The sequence below is a fragment of the Capra hircus genome, chromosome 7 (assembly GCF_001704415.2).
Source record: "Capra hircus breed San Clemente chromosome 7, ASM170441v1, whole genome shotgun sequence".
In the NCBI taxonomy this organism is placed as follows: domain Eukaryota; kingdom Metazoa; phylum Chordata; class Mammalia; order Artiodactyla; family Bovidae; genus Capra; species Capra hircus.
The window spans coordinates 98,479,185-98,505,093 of NC_030814.1; the positions used below are offsets into that span (position 1 = coordinate 98,479,185).

The 25,909-nt window shown below is 45.8% G+C and overlaps 2 protein-coding genes across 3 annotated transcripts in view; both read right to left on the reverse strand.

Moving 5' to 3' along the window:
* LOC102173176 (mucin-16) overlaps positions 1-23,427 on the reverse strand; it is an 87,706-nt gene extending 64,279 nt beyond the window's left edge. For both annotated transcript variants that reach the window (XM_018051284.1, XM_018051283.1), the window contains exons 1-6: positions 18,148-23,427; positions 16,121-16,225; positions 7,786-14,037; positions 5,618-5,751; positions 5,457-5,524; positions 1,136-1,308 (exon numbers count right to left, since the gene is read on the reverse strand). In XM_018051284.1, the coding sequence (XP_017906773.1) occupies positions 1,136-1,308; positions 5,457-5,524; positions 5,618-5,751; positions 7,786-14,037; positions 16,121-16,225; positions 18,148-23,410 (11,995 nt within the window). In that variant the 5' untranslated portion in view covers positions 23,411-23,427. The remainder of the gene's footprint in view (positions 1-1,135; positions 1,309-5,456; positions 5,525-5,617; positions 5,752-7,785; positions 14,038-16,120; positions 16,226-18,147) is intronic.
* Positions 24,193-25,909, reverse strand: part of LOC106502282 (mucin-16-like) — a 28,887-nt gene continuing 27,170 nt past the window's right edge. Inside the window, exons 4-5 of the mRNA XM_018051682.1 lie at positions 24,823-24,933; positions 24,193-24,218 (exon numbers count right to left, since the gene is read on the reverse strand). Coding sequence (XP_017907171.1) covers positions 24,193-24,218; positions 24,823-24,933 — 137 coding nt within the window. The remainder of the gene's footprint in view (positions 24,219-24,822; positions 24,934-25,909) is intronic.

A 25,909-nucleotide genomic window follows, 5' to 3' on the forward strand; every position in this document is an offset into this window, starting at 1 on the left:
TTTTAATCCAAGAAGAAAGAAATTGTCCAAGGTGATATAGTGAGGACATAATTAATTAATTAGTTTAAATTGTCATATTAGAGGTCCTTTATGTTTTGAATATTTGTTTCTATTTACTTGTTTATTTGGCTGTGTTGGGGCTTAGTTGTGTCACATGGGGTCTTTACTTGTGGAATGTGAACTCTTAATTGCAGCATGTGGGATCTAGTTCCCTGACCAGGGATTGAACCTGGGTCCCCTGCATTGGGAGTGTAGAGTCTTAGCCACTGGATCACCAGGGATATCCCTAGAAGTCCTTTAATATGATTTTCCGTCCTAATATTTGAGCTTGGTATTTAGCTGGGTTAGTCTGCAGTGTAGCCTACTAATTAGGTGGGCTTAGATTTTAGAGTCAATTTAGGTTTGAGTCCCAATTCTACCACTTGTATTAGCTCATCTGGTCTTGGAAAAATGGATTTCTCTTCCTAAACCTTGTTTGTTCCTCTGTAAAATATACATAAAACTCCAAAAATATATATAAACCTCCAAAATATACATAAAACTCCAAATACACATAAAACTCCATGTTGGGCAGGATTACCAAGGCATAATACATATAACACTCTAGAACATGGGTCCCTCAATAAATACTAGCTTTTAGTACAGGTGTTATTGTAGGTATTGTTGCTAAGAGCATTATTGCAAAGGAATTTGTTGCTAAAAACATTACTAACAGCTTTGTTGTTTGTTTCTTGGGTGGGGTTTAGTTCCAGTAGGCCCCTGAAGAGTGAGTAAAGGACCACAAGCTGTTATTGGGAAAATAAAGACGTGAGGATTAGTCACTGCATTGCAAACCCATTGTTTCTCGGGGAAGAGTTAACCCCAGTGACCGCCATGGGCTTGCTTTCTTCCTAGATGTCTGCGTGTTCCATTTGGGCTTCTGTGAAAGGTCATTGGAATGAAGAAGACTTTGGAAGGAACCTTTATTTCCAGACCTGAAAAGTTCCTTTTAAGTTGTTCTGAGGGGAGAGAACTGAGTCCCTATGGAAATTCTAGGTTGTTCCAGAACTATGAAAGTGGGTACAGAGAAATCACACTGCAAGGAGACCCCATCTGGGGAGTAGGAGGAGACCCCAGCTAGCGCAGAGCTACTCACCATTGACATAGAGACTGTTCCTGTCCAGGGTGTAGTGGTCCAGCCGAGTGACACCCTGGGTCTGCTGGCTTAGTTCCCGATACAGACGTTCCGTGTCCAGCCTGAAGCCTGTGGGATCTGAGCGGTAGGTGCAGACGGCATCCATCCTGGTGCTTGTTTCACCCTTATCAGCCCTGGGGAAGAAGGGACACAGGAACAGGAACAGGAAGGATGCTTAAAGGTTGGATGCTCTTGATAACGCTTCCCCTTCAATTGCACTCCTTGGTTTTTATTTTTTAAAAATTCTTTTTGGAGGATAGTTGATTTACAATGTTGTGTTAGTTTCTGCTATACAGCAAAGTGAATTAGTTAGACATGTATCCACTTTTTTTAAAGATTCTTTTCCCATATAGACCTAGGCCATTACAGAGTATTGAGCAGAGTTCCCTGTGGTATAGAGTAGGTCCTTATTTATCTATATAAATGAGTTATCTGTTTTGTATAGAGTAGTGTGTATATATCAATCCCAATCTTCCAGTTTATCCCTCCCTGCACCTTGCCTGCTGGTAACCGTAAGTTTGTTCTCTACATCAAGTAACTCTATTTTCATTTTGTAGAAAAGTTCATTTTTACCCTTTTTAAGATCACTTCCCTGTTTTTTAAAAAAATATTTATTTGTTTTATTTTACTGTTTTGGCTGTGCCAGGTCTTCATTGCAACATGTGTGGGCTCTAGTTCCCTGACCAGGGATGGAACCCAGCCCCTCTGCACTGGGAGTGTGGAGTCTTAGCCACTGGACCGTGAGAAAAGTCCCTCGGTCAGCACTCTCCCCCGGGTTTCATCTGCTTTTTCAAACACATCTTTTTCCATCTTATGTGAGGTTCCAGGTCCCTCCAGCTCCTAAGTGCAATACTCTGCAGGGCTACTCCTTAGCTCAATTACTTCTTTTTGTCCCCATTCTTTTTTTAAGTTTTAATTCTTTTAAATTAATTTTTATTGGAGTATAGCTGCTTTACAATGTTTGTAAGTTTCTACCGTAGAGAAAAGTGAATTAGCGTATGTTTACATATGCACCCTCCCTTTTGGGCTTCCTTCCCTTTCAGGTCACCAGAGCGCATTGAGTAGAGTTCCCTGAGCTGTGCAGTATGTTCCCGTCAGTTGTCTACTTTATACATAGTAGATCAGTGTGTATATGAGAGGGCAACAGGCAGGAAAGCCAGGGGTCTCCAAAGGGAGGAAATAGCCTGCAAATGTCAGACATTTTCATCTCTCTTAAGCGGCAGGAGGAAACAAACTAGCAATATTTTTTTCCTTCTCTACACAAATTTAAAAGGAGGTTTCTCTTAAAATACTGTGTTGCCATAATGACACCTGGTTCCACCTGAAGTTAACTATTCTCAAACCTTGAGATAACCAGTGCCTTTTGTATGGAAATGTTTGTCTTAAGCTATGCTAATGTACCATGCATTTACCCCAAACTGTGTCTTCAAGTTGGTCCTGCCTAATGGCTCAGAACCTGCTTAACAAACTGGTATGTTATACTCAGATATGGTTGCCCTTATCTATGTAAAGGAAACTGTTTGTATGGTAATCTGTCCTTTACAAGATTCAAGTTAATCATCTTATGGCCCAGGATGAACCATTTGGTGCCAAGATTACCCCAAAATGCATCTTATGGGTGAGGGGCCTGCTGGCATTCTGAGTTTTAAGCCATTCCTTTCTTTCATTAACAGACTGCTAGTGACTATATAACATCCAGCTGAAGACTAGCAGGGGGGTTCTCTTTCTGCTCCCTTCTGATGCCTATGTCATAAGCTTTTCTATCTCCTTTATACTTTAATAAAACTTTATTACACAAAAGCTCTGAGCGATCAAACCTCATCTCTGGCTCCAGATTGAATTTTTCTCCTCTGGGGGCCAAGAATCCCGGCATCTTTGTGCGATTCAGCAACAACCTTTCGTATATAAGTCAATCATAATCTTCCAATTCCTTCCATCCCCTCTTCTGTCTTGGTATCCATTTATTTGTTCTTTACATCTGTGTCTCTATTTCTGTTTTGCAAATAAAATCATCTATACCATTTTTCTAGATTCCACATATGTGTTAATTTATGATATTTGTTTTTCTCTTTTTGACTTATTCACACTCTGTATGATGCTCTCAAGGTCCATCCACATGTTTGCAAATGACCCAATTTTGTTCCTTTTTATGGCTCGGTAATATTATCCTCATTCTTTTTATTAATTGATTCAAGCTCATTGTTTCACCTGCCAGCCCTTTAGTACACTCCCTCTCTACTCATGAAGGTAAATACAGATAGTGACCACTCCACTAACCATTGAGTCCTGCTTGGGCCCAGGGGTTGGGGATGTAAAGATTTTAGGGAGGACAACAGATATTTCTAGGGCAGGGAGCATGTGGAATTGTGGTGCTGAAAAAGACTCCTGAGAGTCCCTTGAACTGCAAGGTGATCAAACCAGTTAATTCTAAAGGAAATCACCCTGAATATTCATTGGAAGGACAGATACCAAAGTTCCAATACTTTGGCCACCTGATGTGAAGAGCAGACTCATTGGAAAAAGACCCTGACCCTGGGAAAGATTGACGGCAGGAGGAGAAGGGAGCCGCAGAGGATGAGATGGTTAGATAGCATCACTGACTCAATGGACATAAATTTGAGCAAACTCCAGGAGATACTGAAGGACAGAGGAGCCTGGCGTGCTGCAGTCCATGGTGTCCCAAAGGGTTGGACATGACTTAGCAACTGAAAAACAACAGCATGTGGGAGGGAAACCCAAGAGCATCATAGACCTTGGATAATGTGAATGAATCACCCCATGGCTGGCTGTGACATTGTGTAACAACCTTCATGGAGCTTGAAAGGGGGGGGATTTTATTTTCACATGGGCAAATCCAAAGGCTCTTTGGGAACACATGTTGGGCGGGCGATCAAGTTTGGAGAAAAACAGAGAAAATGAGTTAAGAAGAAGTAAAGGGAGAGATGGTTCAAAAATATCTTTGTCTTGTGGAAGCAACTTAGATGTCCATCGACAGATACATGGATAATGAAGATGTGATACATACAAACAATGAAATATTACTCAGCCATAAAAAGGAACAAAATTGGATCATTCGTAGTCACGTGGATGGACCTAGAGTCTGTCATACAGAGTGAAGTAAGTCAGAAAGAGAAAAACTATATTAATGCGTATATATGGAATCTAGAAAAATGGCACAGACGAACCTATTTGCAGGGGGTGGAATAGAGATGCAGATGTAGAGAAAGGACATGAAGACACAGGGGAGAAAGAGGAGGGTAGGATGAATGGAGAGCAGGGCACTGATGTGTATGCTCTACCGTGTGTAAAACAGATAGCTGGTAGGAAGCTACTGTATAGCACAGGGCGTCCCGCTTGGTGTTCTGTGACAACCTAGAGGGGTGGGATGGGGGTGGGTGTGGGAGGGAGGCTCTAGAGGGAGGGCATAGATGTATACATATAGCTGATTCACTTTGTTGTACAGCAGAAACTAACACAATATTGCAAAGCAATGGTGTGTTGAGTTGCTCGTGCATGTGTGCGTGCTAAATCGTTTCAGTTGTGTCTGACTCTTTGCGAACCTGCCAGGCCCCTCTGTCCATGGAATTTTCTAGGCAAGAATACTGGAGTGGGTTGCCATTTCCTACTCCAGAAGCAATTATACGCCAATTTAAAAATGTTATATATAAAAAGAACTAGTTATATGAAAACATATTTTTACTAAATAAATAAAGGAAAAAAATATCTTTGTCTTGAATTTAAGCTGACCCTACGGTGATTCACCCAAAGCAGTGGCTTTTTCAGGAAGGAAGAAAGATCCCATTCCTCTCTTGTCTGGGAATTCTGCTTGCTATTGTCTATACACTTCAAAGTATTCCCATCACGTGTCCCTGTAGCATAGTACAGTAGTTCTCAAAGTGCAGCCCAGACACCCCTAGAGTTCCTCAACCTTACAGGGCATCCAACCAAGTGAAAAATATTTTCATAGTTATACTAAGATATTATTTTCACTTTTACTCTTTCAAGAGTATACAATGATTTTTTTTCCCCAGAGGCCACAAGGTGAAATATTGTAAATATGGAATGCAGAAGCATGTATTCTGCTGTGTCTTCCACTAAAGCCAGAAGGTAATATTGTGGAAAAATAGAAACAATGACCCCCTTCCTCATTATGCTTTTCTTTTGGCAGGGGATGGGGCTAGAAGAAATATGGCTATTATTCACTCCTTCTTCTTCTTCTTTTTTAATCTGTTGGCCATGCCACATAGCATGTGGGATCTTAGTTCCCTGGGAGACGTCTCACCTGAGCAAGGTCAGTCTACAGCCGGCATACCGGGAACCAATGCTGCTGTTTCTGAACAAAGGCCTGAGCTGGAAAGAGTGAGAGGGAGACGAGTGAGAGGGAACAAGACAGCAGGGTGTTGGGAGGCCGAGGCAAGGTGGGCATTGGTGTGGGTCTCTCACCAGCAGCTGCAGGTGTCTCTCAGTGTCTTTGAATATCTTAGAGTCCGAGTTTCCCAGGTCTTCTGTGTAGCGCAGGTTGGTGATGGTGAAGTTGACAGTAAAAGGCATCAAGAAAGGAATTGCAGCTGCAGTGGCTGGGAAAGTAAAATGAGACCAGTCCTGAGTCAAGCCCGGGCTGAGGGCGGGAGCTAAGGCTCTGAGGACACACCTTTACTCCACGTCCCACCTGGGTGCCTGGCATAGGCTGTCCCACCTGAGACACCCCATGAAGCAGTCCCTGTCCAAGATCCTCCCATATCAGCTGGCCAACCATCCCAGTTTGCTTGGGATTACGTGGATTCTTAGGGCATCCCTAGTGTTGTTGGAGAAGACTCTTGAGAGTCCCTTGGACTGCAAGGACATCCAACCAGTCCATTCTGAAGGAGATCAGCCCTGGGATTTCTTTGGAAGGAATGATGCTAAAGCTGAAACTCCAGTACTTTGGCCACCTCATGCGAAGAGTTGACTCATTGGAAAAGACTTTGATGCTGGGAGGGATTGGGGGCAGGAGAAGAAGGGGACGAGAAGATGAGATGGCTGGATGGCATCACTGACTCGATGGACCTGAGTCTGAGTGAACTCTGGGAGTTGGTGATGGACAGGGAGGCCTGGCGTGCTGCAATTCATGGGGTCACAAAGAGTCAGACACAACTGAGCAACTGAACTGAACTGAACTGAGTGGCTCAGTGGTAAAGAACCTGCCTGCCAATGCAGGAGACACAGGTTCAATCCCTCGGGCGGGAAGATTCCCTGGAGAAGGACATGGCAACCCACTCCGGTGTTCTTGCCTGGAGAATCGCATGGACAGAGGAGACTGGTGGGCTCTAGTCCATGGGGTTGCGAAGAGTCAGACATGACTTAGTGACTACAAAAGCAACAACAACAACAACATGTAGCTTCTTGGGATGCAGAATTGATCACCTTATTCCCACTTCCCCTTTGCTCTTACCATTTCAGCATGTACCAGCACCTGCCTCTCTGTCTTAGGGGACGACTTAGGCCCAGGGAGCATCCCTGTAGCAATGATTCCTGGGAGTTGGTGGATAAATACCCTAGCTTCCTCCCCACCCAAGATAGGTTAATTCTATAGTTCATGTTCTGTGCATTCTCCCAGGGTCCCCCTCCAGCCTTCAGAACTGGGAGGAAATAAATTTCTGTTGCTTAAGCCACTCAGTTTGTTGTACTTTGTGAAGGCAGTCCTAATAAGTAATTCACCAAATGACTCAACAATTTCTCTTCTAGGTGTATACCCAAAGGGAACGGAAAGAGGGACTCAGACAGATTGGTGTACACCCAAGTTCATAGCAGCATTATTCATCATAGCCAGAAGATGAACACAGCTTGAGGGTCCAACAGGTGACCGGACAAAATGGGGCCCATCTATACAAATGGAATATTATTCATCTGGTGGCTCAGTGGTAAAGAATCTGCCTGCCAACACAGAAGATGCGAGTTCGATCCTTGAGTCAAGAAGATCCCTGGAGAAGGAAATGGCAACCCACTCCAATATTCTCGCCTGGAAAATCCCATGGACAGAGGAGCCTGGAGTGCTACAGTCCATGGGGTCTCAAAAGAATCTGACATGACTTAGTGACTAAACGGCAACAGCAAACAGGAATGAAGTTCTGATAAACGCTACAACATGGATGAACCTTGAAGATATCATGCTAAACAAAAGAAGCCAGACACAAAAGGAAACATACATTGTGTGATCCCTCTTATACGAAATACCTATAACAGGCAAATTCATATAGACCCTGAATAGATTAGATGTTACCATGGGCTGGAAGGAGTGGGAAAGGGGGAATTTTTGCCTAATGAGTTCACAGACCCTGTTCAGGGTGATAAAAAATTTTGAAAACAGGTAGTGGAGATGTTTGCACAATAGTGTCAATGTAATTCATGCTGCTGAACTATCCATTTACATATGATTGGTAAATGTATCTACTATTTCATATGTGCCCAGTTGCTTAGTCGTGTCCAACTCTTTGTAACTCTATGGACTATAGTCTGCCAGGCTTCTCTGCCTATGGGATTTTCCAGGCAAGAATACTGGAGTGGGTAATAATACTTCAATTATTTCATATATATAAGTATATATTTTATCACAATAAAAACATTATTCTTACTTGTTCCTGAAGTCACAGTCACAGAGGCCAAGGCGGATGTTCCAGGTGTGGTCACATGGGCAAAAGGACTTCCAGCCAGTGTGTTGAAGGTGGTTGTGGTCTCGGCCACAGTGGGGCTTGAACCTGTGGTAGCTAAATGAGTGGTCTCAACAGTGGCAGTTTTCAGGATAGTGGTTGTATTTACTCCTTCCACATGACTGGTTTTAGGTTGCATTGTGGTCTCCGATGGTCTCAAGGTCACAGTGTCCCCTGTCACAGTTTTGGGAAATTCTGAGAGTTCAACAGAGGTTGCAGGTGGTGAGGTTTCTGTGTTTCCAGCAGTTACAGTATAAAGCTCAACAGTTGTTGCAGAGGTCCTGGGAGGCCCAAGACCACCAGCGGAAAGAGTCAGAGCAGGGAGGCTTGTACTGGCCTTGGCTTCAGGACTGGTGGCCAGGAAACCTGTGGTCTCTGGTAAACCATGGGAAGTAGCTGACACTGCAATAGCTGTGCTGAGTTCTGTCTCCCCAGTGGAGACTGAGGCTGTTTCTGAAGAAACCCCAAGTGAAACAGTTGGATTTAGAGCAACTCTGGCTGTCATGGTCACAGGTATGGTGAAGAAAGAGGATGTTTCTGGTGGCCTGAGAGAAACAGTCTGAGATGGAGGAGCTGTACTAGTCTCCAACTCAGGCCAGATGGATGGTGAGGCTGTGGTTTCTGGTAAATGAGGAAAAACAGTTGAAGCAGAAGTTGTGCTCGTCTCTGCACTGGAAGAGGTGACTAATAAGGCTGTGGTTGCTGGTTCACCAGGAGAAAGAGTCAGAGGTAGAATAGCCATAGTGGTGTCTGTCTCAGAGCTCACTGTATCTGGTAAACTAGGGGAGACAGTTGTAGCTGGGACAGCTGAACTGGTTTCTGTCCCAGGTCTGGTGGCCGTTGAAGGTGTAGTGTCAGATTCACTATGGGAAATACTGGGGGTTGTCTTGAGAACAGTTGGGCTGGTCTCTTCAGGATGGGTGACAAGTGAGACTGTCGTGTCTGGCTTTCCAGGAGAAACAATCAGAATTGGAACAGCTGAACTTGTTTCAGTCTGGGTGACACCTGAGGCTGTAGTCTCTGGTTTCAGTGTGGAATTAGTCTGAATTGGAAAAGTTGTACTGATCTCTGTCACGGAATTGGTAACCAGAGAAGTCACCATCCCTGATACATCAGGTGAGACAGTTGTAGCTGGGACAGCTGAACTTGTTTCTGTCCCAGGCCTGGTGGCTGTTGAAGTTGTGGTGTCTGATTCACTCTGGGAAACTTTGGAGGTTGTCCTGGGAACAGTTGGGCTGGTCTCTTCAGGATGAGTAACCAGTGAGACTGTGGTATCTGGCTTCCCATGGGAAACAGCCATAGTTGGAACAGCTGAACTTGTTTCTGTGTGGGTCACCCCTGAGGCTATAGTCTCTGGTTTGTTCATGGAATCAGTCAGAGTTGGAACAACTATACTGGTCTCTGCCATGGAACTGGTAACCAGTGAGGTCACCAGCCCTGGAACACCAAGTGAGACAGTTGTGGCTGGGACAGCTGAACTGGTTTCTGCCTCAGGACTTGTGCTTGTGGAGGGTGTTGTGTTTGATTCACTATGGGAAACAATGAGGGTTGTCTTGAGAACAGTTGAGCTGGTCTCTTCAGGACGAGTGACAAGTGAGACTGTCGTATGTGGTTTTCCAGGAGAAACAATCAGAATTGGAACAGCTGAACTTGTTTCAGTCTGGGTGACCCCTGAGGCTGTAGTCTCTGGTTTCAGTGTGGAATTAGTCTGAATTGGAAAAGTTGTACTGATCTCTGTCATGGAATTGGTAACCAGAGAAGTCACCATCCCTGATACACCAGGTGAGACAGTTGTAGCTGGGACAGCTGAACTTGTTTCTGTCCCAGGACTGGTGGCTGTTGAAGTTGTGGTGTCTGATTCACTCTGGGAAACTTTGGAGGTTGTCCTGGGAACAGTTGGGCTGGTCTCTTCAGGATGAGTAACCAGTGAGACTGTGGTATCTGGCTTCCCATGGGAAACAGCCATAGTTGGAACAGCTGAACTTGTTTCTGTGTGGGTCACCCCTGAGGCTATAGTCTCTGGTTTGTTCATGGAATCAGTCAGAGTTGGAACAACTATACTGGTCTCTGCCATGGAACTGGTAACCAGTGAGGTCACCAGCCCTGGAACACCAAGTGAGACAGTTGTGGCTGGGACAGCTGAACTGGTTTCTGCCTCAGGACTTGTGCTTGTGGAGGGTGTTGTGTTTGATTCACTATGGGAAACAATGAGGGTTGTCTTGAGAACAGTTGAGCTGGTCTCTTCAGGACGAGTGACAAGTGAGACTGTCGTATGTGGTTTTCCAGGAGAAACAATCAGAATTGGAACAGCTGAACTTGTTTCAGTCTGGGTGACCCCTGAGGCTGTAGTCTCTGGTTTCAGTGTGGAATTAGTCTGAATTGGAAAAGTTGTACTGATCTCTGTCATGGAATTGGTAACCAGAGAAGTCACCATCCCTGATACACCAGGTGAGACAGTTGTAGCTGGGACAGCTGAACTTGTTTCTGTCCCAGGACTGGTGGCTGTTGAAGTTGTGGTGTCTGATTCACTCTGGGAAACTTTGGAGGTTGTCCTGGGAACAGTTGGGCTGGTCTCTTCAGGATGGGTGACCAGTGAGACTGTTGTATCTGGCTTCCCAGCAGAAACAGTCATAGCTGAAATAGCTGAACTTGTTTCTTTCCCAGAATGGGTGACCTCTGAGGCTGTCATCTCTGGTTTGTGAGTAGAATCAGTCAGAATTGGAAAAGTTGGAACAGCTGAACTGGCTTTTGTCCCAGAATGGGTGATCCATGAGGTTGCAGTCTTTGATTCATATAAGGAATCAGTCAGAGTTCGAAAAGTGGTACTGGTCTCTGCCTCAGAACTGGTAACCAGTGAGGTCACCATTCCTGGTATACTGGGTGGGACAGTCATAGCTGGGACAGCTGAACTGACTTCTGCTGCAGGACTGGTAGTCATTGAGGGTGTGGTGTCCGATTCACCCTGGGAAACACTGGAGATTGTCCTTGGAACAGTGTGGCTGGTCTCTTCAGAATGGGTGACCAGTGAGACTGTTGTGTCTGGCTTCCCAGGGGAAACAGTCATAGTTAGAATAGCTGAATTTGTTTTTGTCCCAGTGTGGGTGACTGCTAAGGCTGTTGCCTCTGGTTCGTGTGTAGAATCAGTCATAGTTCTAAAAGTTGTACTGATCTCTGCTCTCGAAGTAGTAATCAGAGAAGTCATAACATCTGGTATACTAGGGGAGATAGCTGTAGTTGGAATGGCTGAACTGGCTTCTGCCTCAGAACTTGTAACCATTGAAGGTGTGATGTCTGATTTACTATGAGCAAAACTTGGAGTTGTTCTGGAAATAGGAGTGTTGGTCTCCATAGAATGCATGACCCATGAGGCTGCTGTCTCTGGTTTATGTGAAGAATCAGTTGGAATTGTAAAAGCTGTACTTGTCTCTGTCCCAGAACTTGTGAAAAGTGAGGTCCCCAAGCTTGGCATAGTAGAGAAGACAACTGAAGTAGCTGAACTGGCCTGCACCCCAGGATGAGTGACCAGTGAGGTTGTGGTCTTTGGCTCAACGGGAGAAGGTGTCAGAGCCGGAATAGCCATACTAGCATTTGTCTCAGAACTGGTGGCTTGTGGGTTCACTGTATGTGGTACACGAGTGGAAACAGCTGGAGTTGGACTAGCTGCACTGGCTTTTGGCTCAGAATGAGTCACCCATGAGGCTGTGGTTTCCATTTGACCTGGAGAAGCAGTCAGTGTAGGAAGAGTGGTACTAATTTCTTCCCCAGAACCAGTAACCAGAGAGGTCACCAACTTGGTTACACTAGGTGAGACAGTTGTAGCTGGGATTGCTGAACTAGATTCTGTCCCAGGACTGGTGGCTGTTGAGAATGTGGTGTCTGTTTCAGTATGGGAAACACTGGGGATTGTCCTGGGTAAAGTTGGACTTGTCTCTTCAGGATGGGTGGCCACTGAGATTGTTGTATTTGGCTTCTCAGGTGAAACAGTCATAGTTGGAACAGCTGGACTTGTTTCAGTCCCAGAGTGGATGATCCCTGAGGCTGTTGTCTCTGGTTTGTGTGTGGAATCAGTCAGAGTTGGAAAAGTTGTACTAGCCTCTGCAACAGAACTGGTGATCAGTGAGGTCATCATCTCTGGTATACCAGGTGAGGTAGTCATAGCTGGGACAGCTGAACTGCCTCCTGCCCCAGGACTAGTGGCTATTGAAGGTGTGGTGTCAAATTCACTCTGGGAAACATTGGGGGTTGTTCTGGGAATGCTTAGGCTGGTCTCTTCAGGATGGGTAACCAGTGAGACTGTTGTATCTGGCTTCCCAGGGAGAATAGTCATAGTTGGAATTGCTGAACTTGCATCTTTCTCAGTATGGGTGACCCCTGATGCTGTTGTCTCTGATTTGTACATAGAGTCAGTCACAGTTGGAAAAGTTGTACTGGTCTGTGCCACAGAACTGGTAACCTGTGAGGTCACTATCCCTGATACAGCAGGTGAGACAGTTGTAGCTGGGACAGCTGAACTGAATTCTTCCCCAGGACTTGTAGCCACTGAGAATGTGGTGTTTGATTCACTATGGGAAACGTTGGAGGTTTTCCTGGGAAGAGTTGGGCTGGTCTCTTCAGGATGGGTAACGAAAGAGACTGTTGTATCTGACTTCTCAGGGAAAACAGTCATAGTTGGAACAGTTGAACTGACTTTTCTCTCAGAATGAGTGACCCATGAGGCTGTAGTCTCTGGTTCATGCAGAGAACCAGTCAGAGTTGGAGAAGTTGAACTAGTCTCTGCTGTGGAACTGGTAACCAGTGAGGTCACCATTCCTGATACACCAGGTGAGACAGTTGTAGTTGGGACAGCAGAACTGACTTTTGCTCCAAGATTGGTGACCACTGAGAGCATGGTATCTGATTCATTATGGGAAATAGGCATTGTCTTAGAAACAGTTGGGTCAGACTCTGGAGGTTGGGTGACCAAGGACACTGTTGACTCTAATTCATGTGGGAACCCAGTCAAAGTTGGAAAGGTTGTACTGGTGTCTGTCCCAGAACTAAGAACCAGGGAGGTCACCATCACTGGTTTGCTAGATGAGTTAGTCATCACTGGAGTGGCTGAACTGGCTCCTGCCCCTGGACTGGTGGTTGCTGAAGATGTGGTGTCTAATTCTCTAGGGGAAAAATTCAGAGTTGTTTTGGAATCAGGTGTGCTGGTCTCTGTGGAAAGGAGCCATGAGGCTGTTGTAACTTGTTCATCAGGGGAGACAGTCAAAGTTGAAAAAATGGAACTGGCTTCTGTCCCATGATTGGTGACCCATGAGGCTGTTGTCTTTTGTTCATGTGGGAAATCAGTCATAGTTGGAAAAATTGTGCTGGTCTCTGCCCCAGAACTGGTGGTTGGTGAGATTTCCACCCTTGATACATCAGGGGAGACAGTTGGAGTTGGAACACTTAAATTGGTCTGTGTCCCAGGATGGGTAATCAAGGAGACTGTTGTTTCTGGCTTACCAGGGGAAACAGCCAGAGTTTGATCAGCTGAGCTGGTCTCTGTCCCAGGACTAGCAACCAGTGAGGTCACCATCCCCAGTACTTCACGGGAGACAGTTGGAGTTGGAACAGCTGTACTGACTTCTTTCCCAGAACTTGTAGTTGTTGGGGGTGTGCTGTCTGATTCACTATGAGAAATATTGAAGATTGCCCTGGAAACAGTTGGACTGGTCTCTGCAGGATGGGTGACCCATGAGGTTGTGGTCTCTGGTTCATCTGAGGAAACAGTCAGAATTGGAACAGCTGCACTGGTTTCTGCCCCAGAACTAGGGACCAGTGAGGGTGTAGTCTCTGGTCCTCTACTGAAAATAGATGAGGTTGTCATGGGAACTACAGTGCTGGTTTCTGCCCCAGAACTAGGGACCAGTGAGGGTGTAGTCTCTGGTCCTCTACTGAAAATGGATGGGGTTGTCATAGGAACTGTGCTGGTCTCATCTCCAGGTCTGATGGTCAAAGAGGCTGTCATCTTTGGACTGTCTGGGGTTGTGATGATCGTTCCTACTGTGCTTGTGCTGGCCTTTTTATCTGATGTCCTGAGGAGAGGCGGCATTCCTGAAGTGGGAGTAGACACTCTGGTAGTCACTGTCACTGTGGTCTTCAGAGCTGTGGCAGTGGTCTCTGTCCTCTCTGTCCCTCCTGTTGATAATCCTGTGAAGTGTAGGATGGACACAAAATTGGGACAACATGATTACTATTTACTGGGTTGGCAATTGCTTATTTTGTCTCCACGTCAGGAAAGGGAGAGAAATGTCTGCCTGGTATGTGCTGAGATCCTTCTGGAATGGGAAAATGCTCTCACCTTACCTGGAGCTTCCCAGGTGGTGTTAGTGGTAAAGAACCTGGCTGCCAATGTAGGAGATGTAAGAGATGCAGGTTCGATTCCCGGGTCCAGAAGATCCCCTGGAGGAGAGCATGGCAACCCATTCCAGTATTCTTGCCTGGAGAATCCCATGGGCAGATGACCCTGGTGGGCTTCAGTCCATGGGGCCTCAGAGTCGGTCATGACTGAATCGACTTAGCATGCATGTTCCTTGCCTGACTCACCTTGGGCTGCACCTCCTCCATGAATTCTTTTTGTTGTTGTTGTGGGTTTGTTTGAAAGTATTTATTTAAAATAGGAACAGGATTTTAAAAAATCAGTTTCTGAATTAATTATAAATATTAAGGGTGTGAAAATAAAAAAGAGAACAATGAAAAATTGAAAATGGAAACCAACATAAGTTTTTTTTTCCTCACTCAGGTAGACATCATAAAAATAACAGAAACAAAATTTAAAAACATAATGAAGTAAAACTCTCCTTAACAAAGAACCATGCACATAAAATGAAAGAGCCCTCTGTAAGCCAAATAAATCGAATTGCTCTGTTTATTAAATATAGAGAGGTGGCAGCTATGTTGCCCAAATTCCAGAGAGTATAAATAACTCAGGACCATATTGGAATACTCTCTAATCTAAAATGAGTGAAAGCAGAAAAAGGAGGAGAGGAAAGCTAAGAAAATTAGATCACTGTTTTTTTCTTATTTTGACTGGGCCCTGTAGCTGTGGTTAAGATGCTGCACTTCCCAATGCTGGGGATGCAGGTTTGATCACTGGTTGGGGAAATAAGATCCCACATGCTACATGGCACAGCCAAAATACTCCTAATGAGGACTTCTTGTATAGCAGAGGGCACTCTAGTCAATACTATGTAATGGCGTATATGGAAAAAGAATCTGAAAAAGAGTGGATAGGGACTTCCCTGGTGGTCCAATGACTAAGATTCCATGCTCCCAATGCAGAGGACCTGGGTTTGATCCCTAGTCAGGAACTAGATCCCAAATGCCACAACTAAGAGTTTGCACGCTGCAACAAGACCCAACACAGATAAATAAATCGTTTTTTAAAGAGTGGCTATATGTATATGATACATGAGACATTCACTTTGCTGTATGAAGCTAACACAACATTGTAAGCCAACTAATCTCCAATAAAAGCTGAAAAAAGTTACATCATCATTATTTTGTTCCTTTGCTGTCTCCTCTACTGGACTGAGAGAGCTCCACGGATGCAATGCCAAAGTATTTTCATTTATGTCACAGTCTCTAACACACAGTAAATTAATAATAAGCCTTTTTAGAATTGAGTGAATATGTGAAGCTGACGCATTCAGCCTTGAGCTAAATTCACTCAGCCATGTTAGGAGGGAAGGAAAAGTAGCATCTACCTGGTAATTACTTGACAAAGATCCAACTGGGACAGTGAAGCCCATGGCAACTCCATATAGTTCTTTGTCCAAAGAAACAGGGCTTCCCTAGTGGCCCAGTGGTGAAGAGTCCACCTGTTAGTGCAGGAGACACAAGTTCCATCCCTGATCTGGGAAGATCCCACATGCTGCGGAGCAACAAAGCCTTTGTGCCACAACTATTGAGCCTCTGCTCGAGAGCCCGGGAACCACAGCTACTGAGCCCCTGGCGCTGCAGCTACTGAAGCCTGCATGCCCTAAAGCCAGCACTCCATTACAAGAGGAGCCACTGCGATGAGAAGCCCGAGAACCACAGCTAGAGGGTATCCCCTGCTCTCTGCAACTAGAGAAAAGCATGCACAGTAACAAAGACCCAGCACAGCCCAAAACACATGAATAAAAGAAAGAAAGAAAACATTTTAAATTTTTAAAAAAGAAACATTTCATCTTTCTCAGGCAAGAAATAAAAGCATAAGTCAGATTATTGGGAAATAAAATGTTGAACCTACCTGTAAGACTAGCAGATGTGGATGCCTGGGGAGTATGGATGGTGGTGCCTCCATGGGCTGCTTTATTGGGTATCTTTGTGATATGCTTCATAATGTCATCAGTCCCTGTAGGAGAAGGTAGGGAAGAAACCTAAGGTAACTATCTCTTCCAGAAGGAGAACATGATCTAAATGGATCCGCTTAATTCGACGACACAACTCTATTCTTCTCAACCATCTGTATGGACCGGAACCAGGGCTATATGTCTTGAGTGGTCACACCCATTCATAGATCCATCCATTCACCCAGAGATTCATCCATCCATCTACCCCTACCCATTTATTCTTTCATCCATTCATCCTTTTATCCTTTCTTCCTACCATGCGTCTTTCTTTTCGTATTTCTTCTTTCTTTGCAACCTTTCGTCCTTATTTCTTCAATCTCTATTTCCTTTGATCCTTCCTTCCATCCATCTTCCTTATTTTCATCCTTCCCACTATACACCTGTCTTTTCTTCAGTCGTCTCTCCCTTCATTCTCCCTTTTTTCCTTCCTCCCACCCAACCACAGTTCTACCTTTTTACCATCCCATTCATCATTTGCTTTCTGAACACCCATCACTCAACTACCAACCAATGTTTTAAGGGTGCATCAATCCCATTCAATGTGTTTAACTTGGTTGTGAATTGTTAAAGCTAGTTTGAGAAATAAATCACCCTCCTGCACATATTGCCTAGTGAACAGGTGCTGGAGTAATTGGAGGGCCTCACTGGATTTGTGTCCAGAACAAAATCTGTGGTTGAACTCAACTTATCCATGGAATGAAATCCCCCTAAGTTCCCTCCCTCATCTGCTGTTCTTTTGAATGTGGTATTTCTCCTCCTAGGTCTTAAGGTCCTCCCATATCCACAGATACTTTTTCCCTCGGTTTTCATTCACTCCTTTTTCTTTCCCTTGCTGATTCTGTTCTCAATATAGAAACAGGCTCAGTTTAAAGGCGGAATCTCTCCTTTTATTTATGCATTATTTTACCTGTCGTTTCAGTCCTCTAAAACTCAGTGATGCTCCTAGAATCTTTGAGGACCACATGTTGTCAAAGAACTTCTCACCGTATTTCAACTTGGCTCTTCTGCAGCATTTGACAGAACTAACCAGTACTTCTCAAAACTCTCCCTTCTGGCTTCTAGGAATCTCCTGCTTCTTCTCCTACCTCTCTGACCATTCCCGCCTAACTGAATGGTTAAGAGCATGGTTCCTAGTGCCATGCTTTTGCTTAGATAGTCTGAGTTCTTACTCTTACCAGCTTTAATGATTTTGAACAAATTACTCAACCTCTCTCTATATCTATATAACTCACTTGTAAACCGGGTTTATAATAATTCCTTCTCAAACTGTGTTCCAATGGGAATTAAACAACTTACTAGAATAGCATTTGACACATTTGAAGTGTTCTATAAACATTTGTTGCTGTTACTACTATTGCCATCATTAGCATTAGCAGTAATGTTAGAACATCCATCATGGTACTCTAATTACTCAACTGCTTGCTTACTTAGTTTTGTTTCCCCAATGCCCATCTCAGTGCCTGGAAATGAAAACAGATCAGCTATAGTTTTTCTAAAGGAATTTCTGGTGCAGTAATAGACTCCTAGGGCTTCCCTGGTGGTTCAATGGTAAAGAATCCCCTGACAATGCAGGAGGCGTGGGTTCAATCCCTGGGTCGGGAAGATCCCTTGGAAAAGAAAATGGCAACCCATTTGAGTATTCTTGCCTGGGAAATCCTATGGGCAGAGGAGCCTAGTGAGCTACAGTCCACAGGGTCACAAAAAAGTTAGACATGATTTAGCGACTAAACATCAACAATCAGACTCCTAATTAATGTCATTTCCTTCTCCAGGGGATCTTCCTGACCCAGGAATCGAACCTGGGTCTCCCACATTGCAGGCAGATTTACCATCTGAGCCACCAGGGAAGCCCAACTCCTTTTTTACCTCTCAGGAAAGAAGCCAAGCCCCAAATAATGAGAGTGTAGGAGCTGTGGGTCCTTACTTGTTGACTGTGTTGAGTGTGGAATAACTTGAAAAGAACTTGTCACTCTTCCCAAACCAACACTCCCTGTCATTTTAGTGTCCATAATGGGTGGCAAAGATGTCCAGTATGGCTGGGTCCAAGTCTGCAGAGTACTGGTCGTAACCAAAGGTAATTCACTAGTCCTTCTGCTCTCTGTGTCAAGGTTGGTGTCTACTGTGCTTGGGGTGGCTGGGGAGGAAGTAATCCAATGGGAAAGGGAGCTCACTGAAGGATCAGTGGTATGTAAGGTTGAAGAGGGGAATGGTGTTGAAGCTGAAGAAGGTAGACCATCTGCAGTGGTGGACCTGGTATCCTCCTTGGGGTCTGATTCTGTCCTAGAAAATGGACCATCCGAGGAGGTAGCTGAGATGGAACCTGGAACTCCAGATGTGGCAAAGGAAGCCATGGCCTCTGACACGGGAGATGTCAGAGTGTTAACAAGAGTAGTCTCAGCTGAAGACAGCATATCTGTGTGTAGGTGATGAGTATTTGCTGATACAGGCATAGAAGGACTGGATTCTGGGAGAGTTATACCAGCAGATCCATTTACGGAGGGAGAAGCATTAAAGTGTGTGACTGTTTTCACTGGAACATCAGTATCCTGTGTAGACAGAGACTGAACTGGGGCTGATGATGTCACAGAAGAAGTAACATCCATCTTGGGACTCTTCAAACCATGAGTAGACAGAGCCGATGCAGGTGTGTTCGTGAGTGTGCTGGAGCTGAAACGCAGGGTCACGCTTGTCTCCGTCAGTCCAGGCGTCAGATGGGAAATTTTGTTGGTCTCAAATGTTGTGGTCTCAAAGGAGGAAGGCTTTGATGTGGAAAGAGTGATCCCATCCATGGAGGAAGCAGGATATGTGACCCTGGAGGACTCAGAGAAATTTGAGCCAGAGGAACTAAGTTCATGGCCAGAACTGCTGGAACCCTCAGTGGTCACTGTGGTGTGTATGGAAGGAGGAATTTTCACTGTATCTGTGGAGAATTCAGAAGTGGAAAGTGTCTCCATGATAGGACTACTCAAAGGTGGAGGTGAAGTGGTCACTGGTTTGAATATGGTGTCCAATTTCTCTGTGGTGTTCATGAGACTACTGGTGAGAAGCGAGGTCGCAGGGGTGGGAGAGGAGGGGCTCGTCCCTGGTACTATGGGGAACTGAAGGGAGGGTGACGTCATGGCAGATGAATGTACTGAGGAGGATGGAGAGCTGCTTGATGTGTCCAAGGTAAGTGTGCCCTGTGATGCAGCCTCAGGGAGACCTGTCTGGCTGGTGATGGTCATTTCTGCAGATTCTGTGGTCATAGGGGGTGTGGAGAAGCTGGTGATGATGCCTGCAGGGGTGTCTGGGGACACTAGGGATTGAGTGGGGCTAGGGATGAACGTGCTGCTGGAGGAGATGGGTTGTGTCTTAGACAGCTCAGTGGTTGTATCAGTGGGCACTTTGGAAAGAAGAGTGATTTCCTCTCTGGTTGAACTGTTCTGCTGGATGGTGCTGGTCTCTCTAAGTTCAGGGCTCAGAGACGATGTGGAGGCTGTCTCAACTGTCATAGTTTCAGTAGAGTGAGGCACTGGTGTGGAAACAGCAGTCTCTCGAGAGGTAGAAAAAGGAACAATTGATGTGACATTGGATGGCTCTGAGTCAGCTGGGGTAGAGGAATGAACTTCAGGTCCAGAACTCGTGTTGACCCCATGGGTCCTGGAGATGTTTTTGGAAGGCTGAATCGCCTCTGTACTTGTGGAGGCTCCAGAAGTGGACAGTAGCTCAGTGGTGGAGCTGAGCTCAATTGAAGGTAAACTGGTCACATGTCCCAAGCCAGTACCCAGTGTGTCTGTGGTCTTCACCAGACCATGGGTAAGAAGTGAAGTCACAGGGGTAGGAGAGGAGGGGCTCCTGCCTGGTAATGTGGGAGACTCAGGGGAGGGTGATGTCATGGCAGATAAAGTCACTGGGGAAGGTGGAGAGCTGGTTTCTTCCACAGAGGCAGGGCTTGTCGAAGGCACATCCTGGGGACCCCTGCTCACAAGAGTGCTCATCTCTGAGTGTGTAAAGCTCTGAGTCACAGCTGGGTGAGTGCCTGCCCCAGAGGCTTCGGTCACTGTGTTCAAGGTGAGTGTGCCCTGTGATGTAGCCTCAGAGGGACCTGTCTGGCTGGTGATGACCATTTCTGCAGATTCTGTGGTCACAGGAGAGGTAGAGAGGCTGGTGATGATGCCTGCAGGAGTGTCTGGGGACACAGTGGATTGAGTGGGGCCAGGGCTGGACATACTGGTGGATGAAATGGGTTGTGTCTTAGAGAGCTCAGCAGTTGTATCAGTGGGCACTTTGGAAAGAAGAGTGATTTTCTCTGTGGTTGAACTGTTCTGTGGGATGGCGCTTGTCTCTCTGAGCTCAGGGCTCAGAGAGGATGTGGAGGCTGTCTCAATCATTGTAGTTTCAGTAGAGTGAGGCACTGGTGTGGAAACAGGGTTCTCTCTAGAGATGGAAGGAGTAACAGTTTGAGAAGTGACATTGGATGGCTCTGAGTCAGCTGGGGTAGAGGAATGAGCTTCAGGTCCAGAACTTGTGTTGGCCCCATGGGTCCTGGTGATATTTTTGGAAGGCTGAATCGCCTCTGTACTTGTGGAGACTCCAGAAGTGGACAGTAGCTCAGTGGTGGAGCTGATCTCAATTGAAGGTAAACTGGTCACATGTCCCAAGCCAGTACCCAATGTGTCTGTGGTCTTCACCAGACCATGGGTAAGAAGTGAAGTCACAGGGGTAGGAGAGGAGGGGCTCCTGCCTGGTAATGTGGGAGGCTCAGGGGAGGGTGATGTCACAGCAGATAAAGTCACTGGGGAAGGTGGAGAGCTGGTTTCTTCTTTCTTTGGGCCTGTCCAAAACACATCTTGGGGACCCCTGCTCATGAGAGTGCTCATCTCTGAGTGTGTAAAGCTCTGAGTCACAGCTGGGTGAGTGCCTGCCCCAGAGGCTTCGGTTGCTGTGTTCAAGGTGAGTGTGCCCTGTGATGTAGCCTCAGAGGGACCTGTCTGGCTGGTGATGGTCATTTCTGCAGATTCTGCGGTCACGGGGGAGGTAGAGAGGCTGGTGATGATGTCTTTAGGAGTGTCTGGTGACATGGTGGACTGAGTGGGGCCAGGGCTGGACGTGCTGGTGGAGGAGATGGGTTGTGTCTTAGAGAGCTCAGTAGTCGTATCAGTGGGCACTTTGGAAAGAAGAGTGATTTTCTCTGTGGTTGAACTGTTCTGTGGGATGGCGCTTGTCTCTCTGTGTCTGAGTTCAGGGCTCAGAGAGGATGTGGAGGCTGTCTCAATCATTGTAGTTTCAGTCGAGTGAGTAACTGATGTGGAAACAGTGGTCTCTCTAGATGTGGAAAGAGTGACGACTGGAGATGAGACACTGGATGGCTCTGAGTCAGCTGGGGTAGAAGAATGAGCTTCATGTCCAGAGCTTGTGTTGGCCCCATGGGTCTCAGCTGTGCTTTTGGAAGGCTGAATCACCTCTGTACTTGTGGAGGCTCCAGAAGTGGACAGTAGCTCAGTGGTGGAGCTGATCTCAATTGAAGGTGAACTGGTCACAGGTCCCAAGCCAGTACCCAATGTGTCTGTGGTCTTCACCAGACCATGGGTGAAACGTGAAATCACAGTGGGAGGAGAGGAGGGGCTCCTGCCTGGTAATGTGGGAGACTCAGGGGAGGGTGATGTCACGGCAGATAAAGTCACTGGGGAAGGTGGAGAGCTGGTTTCTTCCGCAGAGGCAGGGCTTGTCCAAGACATCTCTTGAGCACCTGTGCTCATGGGAGTCATCAGCGCTGTGTGTAGAAGTCCCTGAGTCACAGCTGTGTTGGTCCCCACCATGGATATTGTGGTTGATGTGTCCCAATCAAGGGTCCTCTGTGATGTAGCTGCAGGACGACCTTGTTCAATGGTGACAGTTATTTCTGTTGATTCTGTCATTGTGGGGAAAGTAGAAAGCCTTGTGATAGTTTCTGTGGAGATTACTGGTGACATGGTAGAAATGGCAGGGCTTGCACTGAGCACACCACCAGAGGAGATGTCTTCCGTCCTTGCCACCTCAGTAACAGAACCAGTGTTCATATCAGGAAGGATGGTAGTTTTGTCTGTGGATGAGCTGGTTTCCTTGGAGGTGCTGGTTTCCCTCATTTCAAACATCAAGGAGGAACTTGTCTCAGCTTCAATTCGTGGAGTCTCAGAGAAGCTAGACATTGGGGTGGAAACAGTGGTTTTCCCTATGGTGATGGCTGTATTCATTGGGAATACAGTTTTGGATGGTTCTGAGTCAGTTGAGACAAAGGAACGTGATTCGTGTTCATCATCGGTGGTCCTCATATTGGTTACTGCTGTATTTTTGGATGGATCTCTACTTAAGCTTTCCTCCTGGTGGGTGCTGGTATCCCTCTGTCCAGCGATCAAGGAAGATGTTGGCTCTGTCTCAATCTGTGCAGTTTTGGAAGAGTCTGGAGTTGATGTGGAGACACTGGTGTCTCTTCTGGTAGAAGAGATAACCATTGCAGATGTGGCTTCGGGTGGCTCTGTGTTGCCTGAACTAGTGATCCCCGTATCAGTTACTGCTGTGATTCTTGAAGAATGAGTTGTTTCTGTATCGCTGGTGGCTTCTGAAGAGGTTAGTGTCTCCTGTGAGATGCTGGTCACACTTTCAGGTGTACTGGTCACAGGTTCCAAGCTTGTGCCCAAAACCTCTGTGGTTTTTCCCAAGTCAGAGGTGAGAACTGAGGTTGTAGGCACAGGAGAGAAGGTACTGTTCCCTTGTAACAAGAAAGGTGCAGAAGGTGAGTTTGTGGCAAAAATGGGTTCTAGGGAAGATGGAGAGCTGGTCTCCCCCATGGAGGCAGGGCTTGTCCAAGACATATCTTCATGACCTTTGCTCATGACAGTGGTCATCTCTGACACTGTGCCCGGTGTCTTCTTGGTCCCTTCTGGAGTCCCAAGGTGAGTGTTAGTCCAGTCCTCAGATGGGGAGGGGGAGACCCATTCTGTAGTTGCTTCTCTTGCTGGTGACTTGGCCGCTGTCATGAACCCTGTGGGTGAGGGAGGGAGGCTGATGCGGCCACTCCCTGTGGCCACGGACTGAAGGGTGCCTGGTTCCACAGTGGTCACCATAGGGACAGCTGCTGTTGAAGTCTTCTGAGAATTTTCCAGAGGGTACGTGGTCTCTGCGCTGATGCTGGGCTCCTGGGAGCGTATGATTTTCAAGGCTGTAGCCATTTCTGGGTTTCTTGTGGACATACCTGTGATTAGAAAGCGAGTTGGTAGGAGATATGCAAACGGTACAGAAAGGGTGTCCTCCTGGTGGACAGTATAATTTGTTCCTTCCTGTGATTTCAATTCAAAATATTTCCTTCTTCTCCAGAAAAGAAAATATTTACCCTTTCCTACCACACTTCCAGAGTCTGGACACCAGGGAACATACTGACCATTGCAAAGATGGATCAACGTGGGTTGGGATTAGGGTGAGTGGGGTGAGGGCTTTGACTCAGATTGTTTGCTCAGAAGAAGCTGTTGCCTGGAACCCAGTGTACTGCAGACCCCACAAAGAAAGACTCTGTACAAGGAAGGGCGTGATGAATCTGGGCTCTACCCATGCTAGAGACTTTCCCTGCTCTGGTTTTACTTTTCTCCTTGGTGCTTGCTCTTGCTGAACCAGTTTCAACCCACAAATTGCAGCCTTCTCTAGATATCCTAAATCTTAGTTCATTGAAAGGCCACATGAGGATTTCTATTTGAGAAGCAAGAGACTAGAAGGGCGACAGAATTCTTTTTCTTTACCTTCAACCTCTTTCACATTCATCTGTCTCCCCGGGCCCTTTTCCCATCCTTGAGGAGAAGGACATGTAACTGCCCCAGGAGTGAGAAAAGCTCAGCCTTCTAAGAGCACTCTTTCTGGGGACTACTTTCTCAGATTATTCTCACGATGGTGGCATGGCCAAGGACCATGATCCCTTCTTCTACTGCTACTTATTGCCTTAAGTCTGTCTGTGTCCTCCCTATCAACACAAGATTCCAGCGACGATCTCTGATTTAGAAACAGAAAGTGGGCAGGGAACTGGCCCTGGGACATTTTCTGTTGCTGAACTGATTGGCTGGTTAAGAACAATACAAATAACCAGGGTGAAGCAATAAATGTGTTCCATGAATACAATCTCTAGGAAAAAAAAACAAAACATCCTCAGAGGGGCAAAAAGCCAAAGAAATCAATTTCAAACCTTGTCATTTTACTTCTTTAAACAATCCAACTTTTGACCCCAGAGAAGAGGGGAAAGGACCCACATGGGATGGCCTTGAAGGAAATAGAGATGATGGGCCCCCCTGGTGGCTCAGCAGATAAGAATCCATCTGCCAGTTCAAGAGACATGGGTTCGATCCCTGGTCTGGGAGGATCCCACATTCCTTGGAGTAACTAAGCCCGTGAGCCACAACTACTGAAGCCGTCACACTCCAGAGCCCATGCTCTGCAACAGGAGAAGCCCCCTCAGCACGAAGCCCGTGTATCGCAAGTAGAGAGTAGCTCCTGCTCGCCACAACTCCAGAAAAGCCCATGTGTCAACAAAGACCCAGCACATCCAAAAATAAATAAGTAAGATTATAAAAAAAGAGATAGAGATGGTGCTCCCACTTACCCACACTGATCATAGTCATAAGAGATGCAGGATTACTGGTTGGCCGAGCGGCACCTCCACGTTCTCCTTGACTTGGCTCCCTGGTGATAGTGGCCACAGACTCATCTGGCCCTGAAGTAGAAGACAGAGGTGTTACCTTTCATTCCCCAAGAATATGGATCTGTGGGGACCATTCTCACTAGACACTGGATTAGCAATGCCCTCATTTATCTCTCAGAAGGGATTTAAAGAATAATTCTCATTTACATTAAATCTTATGTTAAATCAAACCCTCAAGATGGTCATAAGGGATGAAAAGCTTTTTGTTAATTGTGGGGACTTCTCATCTGATTGGTTTCAAGGAAATAATTTTCAGACAAAAAAAGAAGATAATTTTTTCCTTTTAAAAAAAGATTATTGAAGTATGCTTGACGTACAATGTTGTATTAATTTCTGTTATACAGCAAAGTTATTCAGTTATACATATTATATATTCCTTTTCATATTCTTTTCCATTATGCTTTATCACAGGGTACTGAATATAGTTTCCTGTGCAGTACAGTAGAACCTTGTTATTTATCCATCCTATATATAGTAGTTTGTATCTGCTAATTCCAAACTCTGAATCCTTCCCTCCCCACCCCTGGCCCACTTGGCAACCACAGTCTGTTCTCTATGTCTTTAAGTCTGATTCTGTTTCATAGGGATGCTCATTCGTGTTGTATTTTAGATTTCACACATAAATGATATTATATGGTATTTGATAGCAAGTCTGTGCACTGAAATGAAAAATCCCACATGACTCAATGAAGATCCCACATGCTGCTACTAAGACCCAACACAGCTAAATACATAAATATTTTTTAAGGTAGATTCTGCCTAGGAGGCATTAAAACAGATCCCTGACAGCCATCTTCTCCCATTCAGTCACATCGGCAAAAGCTTAGAATTCCAATGCAAAAGGAAATCAGGGTTCTTACTTGTAAATGGGGTGGAATTGTCAAGGACTGGAGCAGATCTGAACTCTGCACCCGAGGATCTCTCCTTGGTAAGTGTACTCTCAGCTATGCCAGATATGGGGACCTTTGGTGGTTCATCCTTAGCCACT